The 21,714-nt window shown below is 38.7% G+C and overlaps 2 protein-coding genes across 2 annotated transcripts in view; one reads left to right on the top strand and one right to left on the bottom strand.

Moving 5' to 3' along the window:
- The window catches only part of slc6a4b (solute carrier family 6 member 4b), a 37,099-nt gene extending 33,210 nt beyond the window's left edge, over nucleotides 1-3,889 (bottom strand). The window contains exons 1-2 of the mRNA XM_020531548.2: nucleotides 3,484-3,889; nucleotides 36-170 (exon numbers count right to left, since the gene is read on the bottom strand). Of these exons, the coding sequence (XP_020387137.1) occupies nucleotides 36-170; nucleotides 3,484-3,889 (541 nt within the window). The remainder of the gene's footprint in view (nucleotides 1-35; nucleotides 171-3,483) is intronic.
- The window catches only part of svopa (SV2 related protein a), a 317,985-nt gene that overhangs the window by 246,761 nt on the left and 49,510 nt on the right, over nucleotides 1-21,714 (top strand). The window lies entirely within an intron of this gene.

Raw genomic sequence — 21,714 nt, 5'->3', positions numbered from 1 at the left:
TATGCTATAATGTTGCTACCTTTTGATGCATTCACCTTTAAATATTGGACATATCCTCTTCCAAACTGGAATCACGCCAGTCCTCTGGTATTGTCCCAAGGCCAGCTCCATGTAGAACAGAGGAATTCCCCCAAACATTGCCATTAATGTGTAGGGGATGAGAAAAGCACCTGAAATTAACCACAGAGACCAGCTCTGAAAACAGGTATGAGAAATAATTAAGTTACAGGACATTGATCTATAAACTCAGGATAACATATTCTCATATGTACTCTGGCTAAATAGGAACTGCCGACATACAATGGTAACTATCCAACTTCTAATATTCAATGTGCAAATAGCTATTCCAATATTAAGAATGATAACATGCTAGTGTACAATTCCATCTACTCCAATTGGTGGTAGGTAAGACACCACCAAGTAGTAACTAGTCCACAGTACAATGGTAACTAGCTAATGTGCAATGGGGTACACCACTGTCCCAATGTACAAAGACAAGCATCACAATTCTCAAAGACAACTAACCCAATGCACAGTGACAATCTCTGTGGAGATACCTATCAAGTAGCCGAAAGAATTGTGACTAAATATAAATAGCAACTACCCAGTGTGCAATGATTATCTTATATGGAGAACTTTTACAAAAGTTTTGCTAGAATTGAGAAAGGTTTTGTCAGCATCACTGAACATGAAGTGTAAAAGAGCTATTTTGAAAGAATTATGTTTATGATACTTGAGTTTATTGTGTTTTTTCTCAAGTACAAACATACCACGATTTCATTTAGTTTAGTCTGGTCAATGTTTGACTGGGGAACAAACATATCTTAATTTGTTGGTGCCATGTTTTGGGATTATTTCCTCTTCAAAGACTCTAATCAGTTACTAAAGGCTAGTTTACCTTTGGGATGAGTTCCAAAGGACAACAGTCTCTGCTATTTAGATTTGTGAAGTTACAAAGCAGAGGCTTAAAATTTTAAACAAGATTATAAATAAAAGTATCCTGATTCTGAAACATGCCTTTTTAATTGATGCATAAGGCAAACCATTCCTTTCTGGGATTTCCAGACTTATAGGGAAGTTTGACTGAAAAGTACATGAGCCCAAAGTTGGCAGTCTGTAGTGCAAAGGTAATGCTCACTGCTAAGTTCAGGATAAGTTTCCAACAAAGACTGAATGGATTCTGGAGTGTCAATTTCTATTTGCATTTGCATGTGACATTCAGCCTGGTGCCATCAAAACAGGTAATCTGTTTCAAAATCATCAAAATGAAGCCATCAAATAGACTGCAGTGAATCAGATTGAAGAATTCTCACAGACAATCATAGCCCAGAAGCAAAATGCACGGAATATAATTACTTTGTCAATCATGTCACAGAGAGTGAAAGAAAAGATTGGAACAAACTCATAGGATTAAGTAGAAAGTGAAAACTCAAAAGCTAACTTTTAAAAATCTATTGTGCACTTCTTTTTATCATGGAATATTTCACACATAAAATATTTTTATAAGGCTAAGAGATGTTATTCAGCAGGAATCGTAATGGTTAAAAACAAATTCGGTTATGTTTCATGCAACGAAGCTTAAAAGTTTGAATGGTTTTTACAGGAATGTGGAGAAAGACCACTTCAAATCACTGATTCTGTGCTGATTGCATTAGCAATGACTGCCACAGCAGGGAGAAGCAGGATGTTACCGACAGTACGTCTGGAGACGCCAGAAATTGTGTCGGTTTTTCACACAGAAGTGACGGCGAGCGCAGACAACCGCAAACCCCGGTCAAAGATGAACAGGAATTCTGGCGTATCTCTGACGGATATATATTCATGAGGAATACAAGCTCAAAGATGCATAGCATTCAATCACATATAAAGATACTTGTCATGGTAAAGGGAGGGAATTCGTTTCATTACCAAAAGAAAGTTTAATTTCATTAAAGGCTACTCAAAAAAACCCTCAAAAACACAAAATTCCGGTGTAAAAAGGTAAAATGTTCTCTTTTAAGGTGATTTACACGTTTTATTTGCAGGTTTATTCTTTTCCATCCTACCAATGAAACTTATTACAAGTTCCAAGCAATTTCATTATTCAACTCTTGCTCTTTGGGACCTGTTTAGGTCTATATCCTGACACTGGTTTACGGGATAGTAGGAACCGTCGCCAAGAAAACCTGAAGAGAAGGAGATCGGTAGCGTTCAATCTGGGGGTTGTTAAACGCCCAGTGAAACTCTACACCGTTTGATACGGACTGCTTCTTCAGGGGAATCCATATGGTTCTCCTATTTATTAAAGTCGACCAAGAATTCGCCTTATTGCCAGTAAGTTACCAGTGTTAAATGGTGTGTTCCGTTTTGTCTGCCGCCAAGGAGTACGCATTTACAACTCTTTGGGAATTTCTAGCCGATTCTTGCGCAGGTAAAGGGGATATGCAAATAGCATCGGCGAATGTAATTTTCCTGTTAACTATTTCAACAAACACCAATCACCCGGTTTGCGCCATCTCCTAGATTTCATACTCCTGATATTTTCTAAACGTGTTTTCATATCCTTGATCCAATTTTTCAGCCGTGATGAATCGAACAGCCACCCAATTGGCGATTCTTAATATGTTTCAGTGGGATCAGGAATAATCACTTGGCGTCCATAATTAGTCCAGCATTGCTTTTACTTCCATCTCTCCATTTATCTATCCGCGCTGCCTAACTGTCGATCCATCTACAGTCCCAGCTACCCTCGAGTTTATCCGTCCATCAATCTATCCATAAAACTGTGCTTTTATGTCCAACCTGCCAAACTGATCGAACTGTCCATTCATTATCGTTGTTCCTCCATCTACCCAGCTACAAACTGTCAGAATTCAGTTATATTACGAATCCCAGCATATGTAATATTAAAGTGTTGCTGTGCAGTGCACAAATAGTCCCGCATTATTTTGTTTTTATTAGGTCAGGCGCCAAAGTCCAGAACCACTACTAACTTAAAAATATTTAAACAACGAACTACACAGATCCCTGGCCGAGGAATAAGTCTTGGGAATAGGAAATTGACAAGGGGGGAGCAGGAAGAGGTGACCTGGTTAAACAGCAAGACTATCATTAGCTAAAATTATCTTTAGGGCTTTGGGAAACTCCGAGTTTGTAGCCAATTACATCCTGTGAAAGGAAAGATGCATTGGCACAAATATTAAGCATGTTATAAAACAACACCGCCCCTAAAAATGCCTGAATATTTTAAACAACGTGAGTAGCAACATCGTTTTTTAAATTTTTTGTTTATATTAAAACGGATATAAGTAAAATAAATTACATACAAAACCCACAGCAATGCTGGTATGAGTTTAAATGGTTTAAAAAGCACCTCAGCAATCTATTGAATTCATTAATTACTGAAGGTAGATACTTTATCCGTATAGTAATTTGTTTAGATATATTAACAAGGAAATGTGTTTGCAGAGAGTTTTGTCTAAACTTTGCTAACCACCATCTTACCGCCACCGTTTTGATAACAGACGTAAGGGAAGCGCCAGACGTTGCCCAGATCCACCGCAAATCCAATGACTGACAGCAGGAAGTCCATTTTCTTGCCCCATTTGTCTCTTTGGTCCGGGGTGCGGAAAGGCGCCGCTTGAGTTTGGGTTCCGTGGACACCAGCGGTCCCTGGGGACTGGGGCTGCGGGAGAACCGCATATCCCGGGGAGAAGCGGTGCTCACCTCGGGCGAAATCATTGTCCCCTAGTGCCACACAATCCCTGACCTTCTTGGCTGGCATGAGGAGCCCGTTCTTTCCCGGGCAACTCTTGGAGCGAGCGTTGGCTGAAGGGCTCCCCTTTGGAGTTCCCCTACTTTGGCCAAGGTTAATGCAGTCTTGTGTTTTACTCTGTTTGTTGCTTCCCATATGAACTTCTGACCTCCAAGTCTGATCACCCAGATACCAAGCAAACAGTGTTCTCTTCAAATCTGAATCATCCCCTCCTTTTGTTTTTTGGGATGGGGGAGGACTCCAAAAGACCCAAGCGGAACAAAAGTTCAATTCCAAATCCCTGGAGAATGTAGGATCCAGTCCCAGCTCTTGCAGCCCTCCCCTGGTCGGTAATTAAAAAAGCAACAAAACAGGCAAATATATTTAACGGGTTCCCATGACGACGTGACGTCAAGCTAAACCATCCAACATCACAGGAACACCTGGAAAAATCCCCAATGGGCACAGAGACACAGGTGGGACACGAATGCCCCCACTGTCTAAAAGTTGCAATTTTAAAAAGGAAAACGCAATTGCTGCTAAGCTGTCCCCATTAGCAGACCACTTCAGAGGGCTAGTGTGACTGTAACAGGGAGTTTAATTCCACTCTGATAGAGGGGTGCATCTCCAGAGAGAGCGGACAAGTGGCTTTCCTTTCTCTCTGAGCGAAGCCATAGCAACGCGAGAGTGATGCTGCAGAAAGTAGCGTTTTCCCTTTGTGTTATCCCTTCGAAAAAAAAGCGCATGCAGGTTCCCGTGTGAATGTTTACGTTCACTTTCCATGTATTTTTTTGTCCAGGGCTTATCCCTTCTTATGTTTTCACCCGCGGCGTGTCATTTTATTGAAGCGCGCAGAATCGCAAGCGTTTATTGAGGTTATAGGTGAGACCGTTCAAAGCTATTTCCTTGGAGAGATTTTGGAGGCGACTCACGATCGAGACAGGTTCTATACATTTTGTTTCTGATTTCCAGCATCCGCAGTTCTTTCGGTTCTTATTTAGGTTCTATATATATATACTATAAAAATAAATGCCAGCTTTTTATATATAGACATGCAACAATGACTCAGATTAATAAAAATATTTCTTATTTATAATAATAAAATGCATCTTTCTCATCAATCTACATATAACTAGCTTTAAATTATAGAAGCAACTTAAATCCTTGTTTGTTGGGGGTAAACATTAATTCGAGCTCCCTTTAACTTATTATGACAGTTTACGAGTCCTAAGTATATCGGACTGATGGCTGGTTATCTCTATTCAAACATTCATTTTTAATAAAAATGTATTGTTGCAAGGACGCAATTAGAAAACGCATTAACTATTAGAGCAGGCAAAATAGCGAAACAATTAACTAAAAACTACGGGTAGACACTGGGACTAGAAAGGTTGATGGACAGAGTCTGGAGGGGATTCCAACAGAATAGCAAGTGAATTTTGCGATTTCTAAACATTAAACATGCATTTTTTGAAATGATATGAAATGAAGTTTTGTTTTAGATATTTTTGTAGGCAAATGGAGAACATTAGGGTCGTAGAATTACAGAATGGCTACAGCACTGATGGAGGCCGTTCGGCCAATCCTTCCACACCAGTTCTCCGCAAGAGCAACCCAGCTCGTCCCATTGCCCTGTCCAATCCCCCGGCTTTCAATTTCGGTTCCTTTTCAGGGGACATATCATCAGTTTTCTAATAAGTTATAGTGTGCCCATCGCTGAAATATTAAAATCTAATTCTCGTCCCCAGCACCAGGTTACTTTCCTCCTAGTTAAAAATAAATTACAACTCCGTGTAATTCAAAGGGATTCGAGACTCATTTTAATGTTTCAGGAATGTTGGTCCTAGTATCTTGATGACGCAACTATTTCCCAGCAACATTGATCAAATTGCAAGTCCATATTTGGAAAATAAGTTTTCATATTCTGAAGAGTAAAAGGCAAAATGCCAAAAGAAAATGCATTATTCTTGGTGAAGACCTGACCATTTAAAATGAAATCACCACTCCTGAATCCAAGCCACAACCAGCATCAGATCTAAAAATGTCTCTGAATGCAAGACATTTATCGTTTAAAACGCCCGACGAAAGGTTTATTTTCCACAAAATATACTTTATTCATGAAAATTATGAAAGCACACCACAAAATATTTTTACTTGAAAATTACAGAAAGTGCAATAAAATTAAACTCCTCTCCACACATGCTCCACTCCTAAGTGCCTCAACACAACTGCAATTCTGTTAATAGTCACAGTCCAGGTCAGGCAGACAGCTCTAGAACATTCAAAACTACTGCAAGTGCAATAGAATGGATTAAAACTAAACACATTCCAATTGCGGGAATAACTAAAAGTGTCCTAGAAATGTCCCATAGTATTGAGGAAAGAAGGATCAATGTAACCGGAATGAACATTTCCATGACACTAGAACACAACGAATCAATACCCACTCCCCCGCCTTTAAACAATTTTATAAGTCTTTGGATTTTAAAACGGTTGCTCGGTCTCATTCTGATTTGCGCTCCCGGATACAAAGGAGTATCCTGCACTAAATCAGCTTCAACGATACGTTAATGAATTATTCGGTGAACCCCCACTCAGCCACTTTGATTCTCTGAGGATGTGACATTGATCGGGATTTGGGGGGCGAGGGTGAAATTATTCGACCCCACCTCCTTCCATATCTCCCCCCCACCCCAACTCAAACACACTCTATCATTGCTGCTGCATTTGCACCGGGACCAGTGGCATTAATACCGAGTGTGGAAATTTTAATCTCTTTATTCGGTAGCCAAGCACTTAGTGTCTTAAAATGTTATTAAACAAATAAACCGAGAAACGGTGGAAATGCTCAGCAAGTAGAACATCACACAAAGTAGAAAATTACAAGTTAATATTTTGGGCTTTGCCCCAAACAGTAAAAGGTCCATACCCAAACACTGTCCTTCCTCATTCCATTCCCATATATTCTGTTACAGTTCCTCTTGCATTTCTTTCCACTTCGATGAAATACACAGCCTTTCACACTCAAACGCTATTCGAGAAGAGAATAGCACTTTGATTTGATCGTTACTTCGTTCAGTCAACCTGCTCCAACATGTTTTTATAACATGGGGAATTTGTTCATTGTCATCATTGACAAATAATTGTTCGAATAAGTGAGAGATTGCAATGGTAAAGAACATTAAAAAAAAAGCCCCTCCCGGGAGAATTGAGCCCAGAGTCAGTGTGGTCCTCGAAGCTTGTGAGGATTCCAGTAGATCACCTTATCGGTGATTTTGAACCTATTCCATTCTACCATTAGTGCAGTCTCAATGCTCCTTGCGAAAGATGCAGACCAGAAAAGTCAGAAACCTTCAGGGATCTAAATTTTAATTCTTGGCTGTCAAGTCTGCAAATTATTTTCATTTCCGAAAAAAACAGACATTAAAATTATTTTTGTCTTTGTGTTGCATTAACCCTGAAATATAAACTCTCAAAGCCCTGAAAATGCCCATTTTGCAAACATGTTTGGGAACAATTTTTCAACTTTTGTCTATGCGGGTGTGACAGAGATACTCGGTGTGAGAGTGACAGAACCGTTAGGGCACTGAAGAGACCATTCAGCCCATCTGCACAGAAAGAAGTGTCATACCGGACTCGAAACATTGACTCCTCCCCTCTCTCCACAGATGCTGTCCGAGTTGTTGAGTTTCTTCAGCTCTTTTCTGTTTCTTTTCGAAGCTACTTCAGGTCTTCAGCATCTGCAATACTTTGCTTTAATTGATGAATTATCATCAGACAAGGCAACAAGTAAGCAGCGTTATCTTCTCTGTTGTGTAACAGCATCATATCAATATTAAAGTAAATCATTCACATCTGACACATCAGAAACTCAGGGAGATTCGCTGTTAGTGTTTAATAAATAAGGTGTGGCTTCTATTTCAAACAATACAGAGTAATTTGTGGCATTTATGTTCGTGTATGGGATCGCTATGGAATTTAAAACACACTAAATGGGTACAAGTTAGTCAGATTCTGTTCGTAGTAGGGTGAAATTCATAAGCTACTGACAAATCCCGGACTGGCTCCCATTTTCCAGGATTACTCGTTCTTAAAGGACCACATCAAGCTGCCACAAATGAACTCAAGCCTGTACGGCAGTGCGTATATCGGCTGGGGGGCCCTCTAGAGTCGCAGTGGTAGTGGCCCTGCCCCTGGACCAAGAGGCCTGGATTCAAGTCCCACCTGCTTCAGAAGTCTATAATAACATCTCTAAACAGGTTGATTAGAGAAAAAAAGTTAAATAAATTTTAAAAAACATAAATTCACTAGTTGCTTCTTAGCCTGTTTATTTTGCAGCACTGTGGAGTCCATTGATCATGTATACATTGGTTGGGGTATTTGCTGTTGCAGCAGGCTGTGGAGGGGCTCATATCTGCTGACTGCCTGCCTCTCTTCTGCCACTATATTTACGCCTGAGTGTCCTTGGAGAAGAAGCACACAGTGTCCAACAATACTCAATGCCTTTAGAGAGAAGTGGGCACTGCAAGAGCTAAATTGCCTTATCTCCCCTTCCAACTCCATTTTGATTTAGCCCCCCAACCCCTTCTCCACCTCTCCCTCACCTTTGATGGTTTACATTGACCTTAACAGGCTTTGTATGTAAATTAATTAATTGGCAACATGGATGATTTACTGGTGATCGTTAACAGATGGAAAAAAAACCACAGATGATTTGGTGATGGGAAAAATGTTCAATGGTGTGTATGAGCACTATTGAATATAAAAATAGTCCACTAGTATAAGGGTACTTATGGTGCAGTGGTAGTGTCCCTACCTCTGGGACCTGGGTTCAATTCCTACCTACTACAGAGGTGTGTCATAACATCACATCTGGTCATGCCACTGGACTATAATTAGAACTCCAGGCTAATGTTCTGGGCACATTGGCCTAATCCCACCACAGCAGATGGTGAAATTTAAATTTACTGAAAAAAATCTGTCCACGAGTGATCATGTACCATTGCCAATTGTTGTAAAACAAACTGGATCCACTGGAGGGCTTTTGTGGGACAGTGGTCGTGTCCAGGAGACCTGAATACAAGTCCCACCTGCCGCTGAGGTGTCTCATAACATCTCTGAACAGGTTCATGAGAAACTAACATCTGAGCAAAGTGAATGGACATGGATTTGAAGGGGTAGAGTAGGGTTTGGGAGAAGGCTGCTAGACATATGAGTTTTGACATAAAGTTATATCAACTTGGACAGTAAATGTGCCCCAGTCCTAAAGGGTTTGAATGAAAGAATGACAATTATACCAATAAACAAGCACACATATAACTTAGAGAGACCAATGTTCAGGGCAAAAGGATCAAGGAACATAAACTGTCACATGTTCTCACGTAGTGGCACCCTCATATATCTAGTTTAATCCTTCTATAAATCTATTATTTTATGGAGAAAGTCTTGCAAGTTCATCAGGGTTGTTTACCAGACAAGGGATGTGCTCAACCATGTGTTGGCACCAAATGTAAATCCCAACTCATCTGTTTAACTTAAACAATAGGGAGATCAATAGAGTAGATTGGGCCACAGCACAATTGGATAGGGGTTACTTGTAAAGTTAGAATTGATACTGTATTCTGGAAATATCATTTTCTAGTGACAGTCTGCATAAAACTTGAGCCAAATTTAATGAGCTCACATTTACACTTTTCTCAGAATGTTATTTGAGTATCTTGTGCAGGCTGCTTGGTCAGTAGAACATGAAATAAATGTTGCCCAGGCAATTTCAGAATTAGATTCACTAATTTCCTGGGGAAACAAGTATTACCTTGTAAATTTATTTATAATATACAGTCCATGTGCAGGCAAATGAGATTAGTTTAGAATGGCATCATGTTTGGCACAGATGTGGTGGGCTGAGGGGCCAGTTCTATATTCTTAGCATAAATCACAAAATTATTCAAGCATGTATCCAATTTTTATTGTGTAGAAAGATCCCTGATGCCAGGGATCTTTCTGCACTACAAAATTTGGAGTTCTAGATGCTATATCATAAATTACAGCTTTTCATACACAATGCTTTTTATTGTTCAGTGCACCTTTTCTAAAGGTAAAATTGTTTTGCTTTCTTTTAGCAACTTTTTGTCCCCTGAAAGATGTCCCGAAGTATTTAAACTTATTACAAATTACTTTGAAGTGCTGGTACTGTTGTAGATTGTAAGGTGCTTTAAACAGCAGACGTGATGGATACCCATTTCAGCACCACTATGGAATGTAAAAATGGATAGCAAGCATTTCACAGATTTTTAAAAGTGAAAAGATTTTATAAATGGGTGTTGGTCCCCGAGAAAGCGAGACCATGGAGTTAATGGTAGATATTTAGGAAATCAGGGCAGTATTGGTGGAACGGTAACATCTCTGGACTAATAATCCGGAATCCCGGGCTAATCCTCTGGGGACATGCACCGTAGCAGATGGTGAAATTTAAATTCAATTTTAAAAAATGGCTGGAATAAAATATTAGTTTATTAATGACAATGTTGCCACTGTCACAAAAACTCACTAATGACCTTTTGGGAAGGGGATCTGCTGGTCTACATTTCACCCCAGGCCACCAAATAATTGATATAAATTTCAAAAGTTGAGACATCAGCCTAGACCTCTGCAGAACTCCACTTGTCTCATCCTACCAATCACTCAAAGAGCCTCTCTGCTTACTGCCAGCCAGCCAGCCAATTTTCTATCCATGCTAATATCTTATCCCTATATCACAAGTTTTTATTATCTGCTATAACCTTTGATGTGGTACCTTGCCAAATGTCTTCTGGAAGTCCAAATACAATATGTATACTGGCCCCCCTTTACCTACAGCAATTCATACTCCTTCAGGGAACTCCAATAAAATGGTAATCATAATTTTTCCTTGACAAAGCCTGTTTCTCCTGTTTTCCACCTCACTCCTTTCTTGATTATTTTGACGAGGGAAGTAGCTAAATTTGCAGGTGACACTAAGATAGTTAGCAAAGTGCGTTGTGAAGAAGACATAAGGAGATTGCTGATGGATACAGATAGGTTGAGTGAGTAGGCAAAAATATGGCAGATTGAGTATAATGTAGGAAAATGTAAAGTTGTTCAATTTAAGCAGGAAAAGTGAAAAGTTTTACTTAAACAGGGAACAACTGCGGAATTCCACAGTACAGTTCTGATCTCCTGATTTAAGGAAGAATGTAAATGCATTGGAGGTATTTCTGACTAGGTTTGCTAGATTGATACTTGGAATAAATGGATTATCTTATAAGGATTGGTTGGTCAGGTTGGACTTGGTTCGACTGGAGTTTAGAAGAGTTAGAATTCACTTATCTATTGTGTATAAAAATGTGAATTGTAAAATACTTTTCTGTTGTTATATCTTAATAGCATCGTTAAGGAGAGGCTAATTCTGATTTAGTTTGTTAGTCTCAGGAGTACAGCACTGAAACTCCCTGCTCGTGATATTAGTTTATTACAGTGGTAGTGAGAAGAAACTCGTGACGAAGCATTTACTGCTGCATTGAAATCACTGCAGCTGAGCTCCCGGAAGATCAAATGGTTCATGAATGAATGTTTACATTATACAGCATGCTGTTCTATTTTTAATCTAATGACACGTTACAAAGCCTTGTTGATTTTATTTGTAATTTGTCAGTTGAATAAATTCAGTCTTGCTTGTTTCCTGATCATAAGAGAAAAGAGTCCAGTGGAAAACTGTACCCATTATTCACAATAGAACTTCGTTATTGACAAAAGCAACAATGTTCTGAATGATAGCAGGTGCCAAACTGGTATAGATTGCAGACACAGGCCTCTGTAGTGTTTACTTTTTGGTGGACAATTGAAAGCTTTTGCACACTTTATTTATTCTTCTCCATTTTTGTTCTTTTACCTTGTAAGTGCAAAGACTCTTTCACATATTCACAGTCCTCTAGAAGCTTCAAAATAGCAGCCTTTCATCATGTGTATGAATATAATCAGCAACCGTAGGATCGTAGGGACAACATGCAAGCGAGGCCCAATTCTCTCACAAGTATGCAACTTCCAAGAGGGTTCAGTGGCTTGCATTTGAGATCACTGGTTGATTTCCCCTTCTTTAACACTTAAACAGGAGGTCATGTGATGTAGTGGGTAGCTGACTTTGAGCCAGAAATTCTGGGTTCAAGTCCCAATCCAGAACTTGATAACGAAGGGAGGCATCTTCATTATGTAGCCAAAGAGGTGGAGGAACACCTTGCTAATCTTTCTGACCTATCCCAATGGCAGTTGGCAAGCGTGGGGATGATTTCCAGTCAGCCACATGGCAGAAAGCAATTGAAACCTGTACCATCACTATCCAACTACAGCATGCTTATAAAAGTTTACATTGCCACAGCAACTTGGATCCCTTGGGAGCCTGAATGTCTTCATTAGCTGAATAGCCTATGTGGATCAAATTGGCAACAACAAAACAAAGTTTGATCTTTGGTCTGGCTTGTGTAGAATTGAGACCTACCTCTTTGCTCTATCTTTGGTGAAGATTCTGGCAATGTCGTGTGGATGCTTTCTAGTAGGGAGCTCAAGAAGAAGAACTCTTCAACAGCTAGACAATTGCACTGCTCCTAACTCTACTCAAACTGAGGTGATCTAACTACAAAACAAAATCAAAGTTGAAGTCTTCTAGTCTGAATGGTTGAGTATTATGTAGTACATGTTCCATTTGAGATATTAGGGAAATGTTTTTCATTTTAAATGTTTTATTTTACAATTACAGTATTTAGAAAATATGTTTGAAAATATTGCTATCCTTGTTAACACCTGTACATCTATTCATGACAAAATAAACCACAAAAATTTTCAGAAGTTAAGAAATTATAAGTACAGAAATAATACATAAGTACAATAATAAATTACAGACTAGACTTACTTGAGGAAGATAACTTGACGCATCCACCTGGAACAGAAGTACAGTTTTCCAATCACAGAATTGAAATTTCCTAACTTGTTGCTGAGTTTTTGTTTTCACATGTACCTCACATCAATCAATGTGAACAACTATGTGACATCAAACTTAATATTTCCCTTTACAATTTAACCTAATATCTTGTTCCATATTTGTTTTCTGCAATGTAGTATCTTATCTGGACCATTACTCATGAATATTCAGCCCACTTACTTGTATAATTCAGAACAACATAGGGCAGTGTGATAAGACATGATAATCTTTTGAATATCACATCTGACATTTTCAGGAAACCCAACATGTTGACATATTGATGAGCCATATTTCGTCTCATCCCACCATTAAAATATTTTCTTTCCCTTTTCAGTTGTCATACATCATGTACTTGAGCAGAATAGTATAGGCAACCTGTTTCCTGCTTTTGCACAAAACTGCGTGTGGCTTCTTTGGTTGCGTGAGGCTGGATAATTTATCTCAGTTATTTGGAGCCTCCTCTTATAGAATTATCCCATATCCACTCAGTGGCTTCTAAAGAAGATGAAAGCTCTCATGGCTATTCAGAGGCTCTTCAAAACACAATATTTCTTTAAGTGGCTCCATGTTGCATTTTGCTTGATATTTTCTCCCCATGAAGTGCATTAGAACATTTTATTGTGTTCAAGGCACAATACAAATGCAAGTTGTTATGCTACATGACAATTAACATACGAATATATTCAATACAGTTTGGTTTGACAGTTACTTCAATAGTGTCATTTAAAATGTAAGGGTTATTAATGGTACTGGGATTAGCTGCTGGAACTATCAGGCAGATTTGACCTACGCTCAAGTCAACAGATTGCCATAATATTTGGCATATTGGTATGAGTTCATTAGCAGGATGCCTGAATCAACTTAAGAGTGTGTCCTGCTCTATCATGTCTCAGTAAAATTGTCTATTTAATAATTAGTGATTTATTTTTACTGGAGTAAACTGTGAAGCAGAAATTAGATCAATTAAGTATTGTGAAAATATGTTGTTTTAACCCTATCATTAGCATGGTCTCACACTTTAGAAGACAAGTGTTTCTCCAGACCTGTCCCCACTTTAGGTGGAAAAATATTTGAGTTGCAGATGAGGTAGATCCTGAGTAGAATGTAAGTGCACTCCAAATTGTAGTCCTTGACCTTCATCTAATTAAATTTTTAAGTCAAGATACTGAATTTGTAAAACATCCATCCTCAATTTTTGACAGATGCATCAACTTACTCAGTCAGAAACTCAAACATCAAAACTTACACCTGCAATTATTTCTAATCATATTTTTACAGGAAATTGCTAGAAAAGCTGAAACGAAAACAAAAGAGATGAAAACATGGATCCTAGTGCTGCAATTGATGGTTTTCTTGATCAATTTCAGCAAGGTATTCCACACGTTCAGTTTATTCACTGACTTTTCCATATCTGTTAGAAATTAGCTTTAGAGTTCAGCAAGTTCAGCAAACTTACTGAGTCAAAGATTTTGCCAATTCATCTGAATTGCTTTGTGATTATATCAATAGTTATTGGCACCTCTCCATCTCTAGTTTCAGTCTTTCCACACACAACTGACTGGACAATGGACAAAAAGATTCAGGTAATTATTCACTTTTGGTTTTTTTGACAACTCCCAGTGTGGTACTGAATTATACAAATCAGGTCTGATCCTTTGTCCATGTTGAGTCAGCTGATCTCAGCTGGCATAACAGCAGGGTGTGCTGCAATTAGCCTCAGTACCATTTGGCAATAGAGAGGGGAAATCATCAAGAATGCACACTCCCAAAGTGAGTCAGTTGAGAATGTATACATGTGGAAGAGGACACGTTTGATTTTGGATACGACCGTGACTATAATTGAAAAGCTAATTGACACTCATTGTAAGCTCATATCTGAAGATTGGCTTCAGTGTCCTCAGGAGAAATGTTAAAAATGAAAGAGTACCATTTGGTAACATACTCCAGTTTCATTCTAAACCAAGCAAATGTTTTTCATTTGAGCTTTAGTTTTAAAAAAGCATATGTTTTGGATTGCAGGAAGAACGTGAATCATCTGGGATGTGTAAATCCATTTCCTTTCTGTCACGTTGTCTGATTCTGATGTAATAAATCCAGCACTGTTTGGTGTTCCTAAACTAATAGAAACTTCTCGGAATAGATTCAGCAAAGCCGCAGTTTGACCTTTCAACACAAAATGATTTGTTGATCTTAGGTTGTCGAGTCACGCGAAAGTAGGACAGGAGTAGACAGTTCACCAGGCCGTACTGGAAATATTGTGTGCAGGCTGGACCTTTCATTAGACGAAAGATGACAGCTCAGCTGGAAGGAAGGGATGAGAAGAGATATCAGACTGATTAACAGCTGGAGAATAAAACACACGAGAAAAAGGTGACAGAAATGGCATTCTATCTATTGTAAAAGAAACAACCAAGGAGTTATTCACAAGAATAAGGATTAAAGATGTAAGGGATCTGTCTGGTGTTTCTGCTTTTGTTTCTCAAGATGCACACTCAATTCATAAAAGTTTGACAAAGTGTATCATGTAACATCAAATTTTAACTGTTATATAAATGCAATACAGTTCAAACTTTTCAATGCAGCACATGGCACTAAATTATAAGCATTATTTACAACAAAATTTGTGGTTTTTTTCCCAAAAACCTGAAGAGTTTTATTCAGTTTTCAGAATTGGTGTAGAATGGCTGGCAAACCTTAAAAGCTGCCTATTTCCGATTAAGCCCCTTGGGTAGTTGCCCAATGCTGTACAGTACTGCATTCCTCAGCTCATAAACCTAGAGTTTAATATGAGTGAACTGATAAAGTTTCTATTAAAAAGTATGCTTTATTCATAAAATTTGTAACAGTATATTACAATTGTTTGAATTTGATGTTACACAATATGCAATGCAGTTCAATTTTTTGCACTGCAGCATGTAGCACTCTGAGGCTTTTCACTACATCAAAACAGGTTGTACTTGCAAGATAAATTTCATGTCAAACATTCTGTGGTGCATAAAGCTAGAGGCATTTTACACGGATACCAACTACTGTGACAGAAGGACTTGGACTATAATCTTTTCATATATGCAATAGCTGCTCCAAGCTTTAGTGTGTCACTCAGCACACAATTCTCAAACCTTGAAATGTACCAGTCTGCAACATTCAGTTGTTGGCAACTTTTTCCACAGGAATGCCAACATGTTTCAGGCAAACCAAAGGGTAGCTTTCCCATGTGTGGCATGGTAGCTGAGTGGTTAGCACTGTTGATTCATAGTGCCAGGGATGCAGGTTCAATTTCAGCCTTGGGTGGCTGTCTGTGTGGGTTTCTTCTGGGTGCTCTGGTTTCCTCCCTAAGACATGCAGTTCAGGTGGACTTGCCATGTGAAATTGCCCTCTGGTGTTCAGGGAGATATGCAGGCTAGGTGTATTAACCATGGTAAATATAGGGGTTGGTCTGGGTTAGAGGCTCTTTGGAGGGTTGATGCAGGGATTGATGGGTCTCTTTCTGCAGCATAAGGGATTCTATATTGATGGTCCTGCAGTTGATGTTTGTCCCTATTTTGTGTAATGTATTTTTATTGCTTCTCAAAATAAAATGAAAATGCTTTACAGCATCCAACCTGTCAATACTCCCCAAGATCTGAAATGTTTCAAACAACTTGCCTCTTATCTTGTTAACTTCAGTGGAGACAAACTTTGCTTGTCTAATCTTTCCACATAAGACAACCTACCCATTCCAAGTATTAGTTCTGGTCAACCTCCTTTGGACTTCTTTCAATGCATTTACATCTTTCCCGAAATGAGGTGACTAATATTGTGCATAATACGTCAGATGTAGTTTTACTTAGAACTGAGGCATAAACACTCTATGCTGTATTCAATTCCCCTTGCAATTAATGATAACATTCTATTAGCTTTCCTAAATATTCGCTATCCCAGCATATTAACCTTTTGTGACTCCTGCACAAGAACATACAAATTCTTCTATGCCACAGAACTCTGCAATCGAAATTTAGGTAACAAGCTTTTTTTTATTCTTTCTGACAAAAATTGAAGATTTCACTTTTTTTCCTCCTTTATCCTTTCACAGAATGTGTGCATCACCAGCAAGCCAATTGTTGGCTAGCTGGGCCACTTCAGAGGGCAGTCAATTACATTACTATATTTTGGCCAGACTAGGTGAGTAGGTTAGGTAGATGGTAAATTATTCTTCTCTAAAGAACATCAGTGAACTATACTTCTTTTTACAACAATCAACTGTTTATTTATTCCAGATTTATTAATTGAACTCAAATTTAACCATCTACTATCAGACGCATCATTAAAGCTATGTCTTCAGAACATTAGCCTGGGTCTCTGGATTACTAGCCCAGTGACAATATCACTGTGTCACTGTCAACATTCACTTCACCTATCAATATCTTTTTGTAGCCCCCCTACACCTCCTTCACAGCACCTCTTTGTTTGTCAGCAAAATTTGGCAAGCATATCTTTCATCTCTTCACTAGATTCATTTATATAAATTGTAAATAGTTGAGATCCCTGTATCAGTCCCTGTAGCACACCATTCATTACATTCATAAACTTTCCTATGGCACGTAATCAAATGCCTTCTGAAAATCTAAATACTGTACATCTGCCTTTATGTTACTTTCTCAAAGAACTGCATCAGATTGAATATTGCTGAAAAATGATACATTTTCTCAAAACTTTTCATCTTGCACTTATCAGAACATTTCACAAGAACACCAAATCAAGGAGAAAACCAACGTTGATACTGCATGAAGAGAAAGTGGTTGGCAAGTGGGATCTGATTGATAGCAGTTTTGCCATGGAAAATGTGCTCAATACTACTGTTTGACAGTGAACAGCCAAACTTTGTTTACATTTTAAACTAGGTAGGTTAATTCAGATTGATCAGACCATTGCCTTGAGAAATGAACCAGAAAGTGGCTGTTACCTATTCTGTAAGTTGAACCCTGTACCATGTTCTTTCTGTCAATAAACCTCTCCCCAATCTGTATAAATGTTGGTTTTCCTCTTAAATTTGCATTCTTGTGAAATATCCTGATGCGTGCAAGACTGAAAGCTTCAACAAAATGTGCCTTTTTCTAACAGACTGATGTCCCATCACAAAGCCCTGGTGCTTCCGTCTGATTACCTTGAACTTATCAAAACACAATGCCATGTAACTTCAATAAGAATAGTTCCTAATATTTTTCTGGTACAGTAATTGTAATTTTTTTGAGTTCTCTCCTTTCTTTAATTTCATGACTTGCGGCTGCCTCTGGGTCTTACCCATATCCTCTAAGTGAAGACTGATGGAAAATACCTGTACAGTTCTTCTATCATTTCTTTATTTTTCCATTATCAATTCTCCAGTCTCACTTTCTATGGGACCAATGCTTTCTTTGGTAACTTTTCTTTAAAAAGTATTTATAGAAATTCTTACCATCTGTTTTTATATTTCTGGCTAGCTTCTCTCATAGTCTAAGTTTTCCTTTCTCATTAATTTTTTTCAGTAATGCTTCGCTTTTTTATATACTCTGCAAAACCTTCTGACATGCCACAGATATGAAAACAGCCCCATTGCACTCTAACAAAATGCATCTACATCAGAATCATCGAAAGACATTGCCACATAAAAGAATTCAAGTGATGTAAAAATGTGAAATGTGAAATGTGAAAATAAAAGTAAAGAAAATGCAAAGACACAAGTTGGTACACCCATGTGAGACCTTATATTTTTCACACCTGTTATTGTTGTGGCTTCTGTGAGTGAGATTTTTCAATTGTATCAGAGTGTACGCACATATAGGAAATAAAAAAAAACACAAGCAACCCAGAGATCATCTACAATCTCCCCGATATAAACTTCACACATGCAGTTAATCCTGCTGTGGGAAACCTTTGCACAAAATCTCTATGATCACCAAAGATCTGCAAACAGAAGATTTGGTTGTGGAGTTAAAGCAAGCCTGAAATTCTGTAGGGACTATCCTGATAGTTCATGATCCTATATCTGTGGAGGCTTTGCTACTTTGCCACTGAAGTTGCAGTATGAGGTTGACAGAATTGTCATGGAATTTCTAGGCCATAAAGTATAAAGTGAAGGAAAATTGAAGGAGACAAGGAATTCTAAGTTTTCTGGTGATTGAAAAGGATGAATTATTACCGTATGTATCCAGATGCCAATGGAGATATAAATACTTAAACAAACATCTTGACAAATGTGTGCACACAAGTGTTCAAGGATGCTTAAACACATACAGAGTTGACATGTCTATACCAGTTGGTACATAATGGTACATAAAAGAGTTGGTGAGAGAACTGGCTTTTTCAAGTATTATATAACTTTTATTTCTAATCAAAACACAGTTCATCACCATGCTGAAAGGCCTAGAGATTTCTCAATGTCATTTCAGATTAAGCATCAACATTCCCACATCTTACAAATTATGACAGGTTAGAGCCTAAGGCAAGCCTGCTGTCAGATGATCAGCGATCAAGAAACTATGTGCAATTGGCCAAATTGAAAACATGAATCTTGGAATTCTGAACCACATTTGCTACAGTGGCAGTGCCAGTCAACCATGGTGCCCACAAGCAGCTCAGTCATGAAGGACTCCTACACTGTCAGATATAATTTATACCAGAGAAGATGTTAAACAAATATTCTTCCATTTTGACATAAAAATATCAATAGCTCTATCTTGAAGAACAGTCAACAGATGGTCGGTCAATATCACTTTGCTGTTTTGGGGATCTTGCTATGTACAAATTGGCAGCAGCTTTTTCTACATTACATCAGTGTCTGTACTTCAAAGAATGAACTTTATTGGCTTTGTATAGCACTTTTGCAATATCCTGAGACTATAAAATGCACTATATAAATGCAAGTCTTTCTTAATGTTCAAACAAGTTAAAATAAACTATAAAGTATAGCAAGAATGAAGAGATTAGGAAAAGTATTATCGCTGGACTGTTAAGCCAGAGACCCAGATAATGTTCTGGGGAAAACAAGGTGTAGAGCTGGATGAACACAGCAGACCAAACAGCATCAGAGGAACAGGAAGGCAGACGTTTCGGGCCTATAGGCCCAAAACGTCAGCCTTCCTGCTCCTCTGATGCTGCTTGGCCTGCTGTGTTCATCCAGCTCTACACCTTGTTATCTCAGATTCTCCAGCATCTGCAGTTCCTACTATCTCGAATGTTCTGGGGACCCAGGTTCAAATCCCACCATGGCAGATGGTGGAATTTGAATTCAATAAATATCTGGAATTAAGAATCTAATGATGACCATGAATCGATTGCCAGAAAAACCCATCTGGTTCACTAATGTCCTTTAGGGAAGGAAACTGCCATCCTTACCTGGTCTGGTCTACATGTGACTCCAGACCCACAGAAATGTGGTTGACTCTTAACTGCCCTCTGGGCATTTAGGGATGGGCAATAAATGCTGCCTGGTCAGTGACGCCATTATGCCGTGAATGAATAATAAAAAAAAATCTTCTTATGCCCTTACGCATGCCTCATAAGAGCATCTCCTGTTGAACCACAAATTTACATTTACTTAGCCAGTAGCTTTGTGTCTTCTAAATTAAATTCACAAGTTAGTGTCAAATTAGTGTCAGTTTTGGCCTGTAAACATGGATCCTCTAGCAATCACATCTCCTCAACCCATTTCATATTGCATGTTACAATTAGCAGAAATGTATATTACACCTTATCAATCGGACCAGTTTTGAAAACATGACCCAGAGGTGAAAGGGCAGATTATTTTATGCACCATTCAGTCTGTACATATTGTAGCTTTTCAGCAGCTGACCAGGACTGTACTTTCTAAACTTAGAAAGAGGGGGTTCAGTTGGGTACGAAACCTTAATGGTTGGGGTAGAATGCTGCCACCAACCCTTCTTACTATGCTAGTCTTGGGACTTTTTCGTCATCTGTGGTGAAGAATGAATCACAATTAACTTTCAACAAGAGAGACTCTTGACTTATATATGGTTGGTAATAGCATAGTGATAGTGGCTTTGGACGAGTAACCAAGGGTTTCAAGATAATGCTGTGATGGCATTGGTTCAAATCCCACTATCACTTTTGGCATAATTTCAATGATTAATTCTGTAATTGAAAGCTAGTCTCAGTAATGGTGATCACGGAGCTATCATTGATTGCTGTAAAAATCCATCTAGTTCACTAAGGTCCTTTGGGGGAGGAAATCTGCCATCCTTACCTGGTCTGCCCTACATATAATTCCAAAATCACAGCAATAAGGTTGACTTTTAACTTCTCTCTGAAATGGCCTTGAACACCATTCACACGTTTGTGTGAAATTAGTGTTGGACAACAAATGCTGGCCTTGCTGGTAAAGCTCATGTTCCATCAAAGAATAAAGAGAAAAAATATAGGATATAGTTTACTACATCTCAGTAACCATACATAGATTAAAATAGCTGTTAGACATATTAACTATTACTAACTAAAATTAGGTTGTACACTTACATCTCCATCAGGATTCCGATTCCATCAGGTATTTCCTCCAAATACAGTTGACTAAGAGGAATTGCTAAAAGTCAGATGCTCCAGCCAATGGTATGTTATATCTTAAAGTGGGCCATGATTTATCTTAGCTCAGAGTAACTCTTTCATATCCATTACATTTTGCAACATTAGTCTTACTTTTATGAAATGTTAACCACAAACATAATAACGGTTTACTCCCAACTTCACCATAAAACCCGCGGACAAGGGAGGCGCAGTTGTAGTATGGCGCACTGACCTCTACATCGCCGAGGCCGGACGCCAACTCTCCGACACCTCCTCCTACCGCCCCCTTGATCATGACCCCACCCCTGAGCACCAAACCATCATCTCGCAAACTATCCACAACCTCATCACCTCAGGTGACCTCCCACCCACGGCCTCCAACCTCATCGTTCCCCAACCTCGCACTGCCTGCTTCTATCTCCTTCCCAAAATCCACAAACCTGAATGCCCTGGTCGA

This window comes from Rhincodon typus, chromosome 24 (genome assembly GCF_021869965.1).
Source record: "Rhincodon typus isolate 14 chromosome 24, sRhiTyp1.1, whole genome shotgun sequence".
Lineage (NCBI taxonomy): Eukaryota > Metazoa > Chordata > Chondrichthyes > Orectolobiformes > Rhincodontidae > Rhincodon > Rhincodon typus.
Note: the sequence above shows the minus strand (reverse complement) of the source record. Positions and strands in the feature narration are given on the sequence as shown.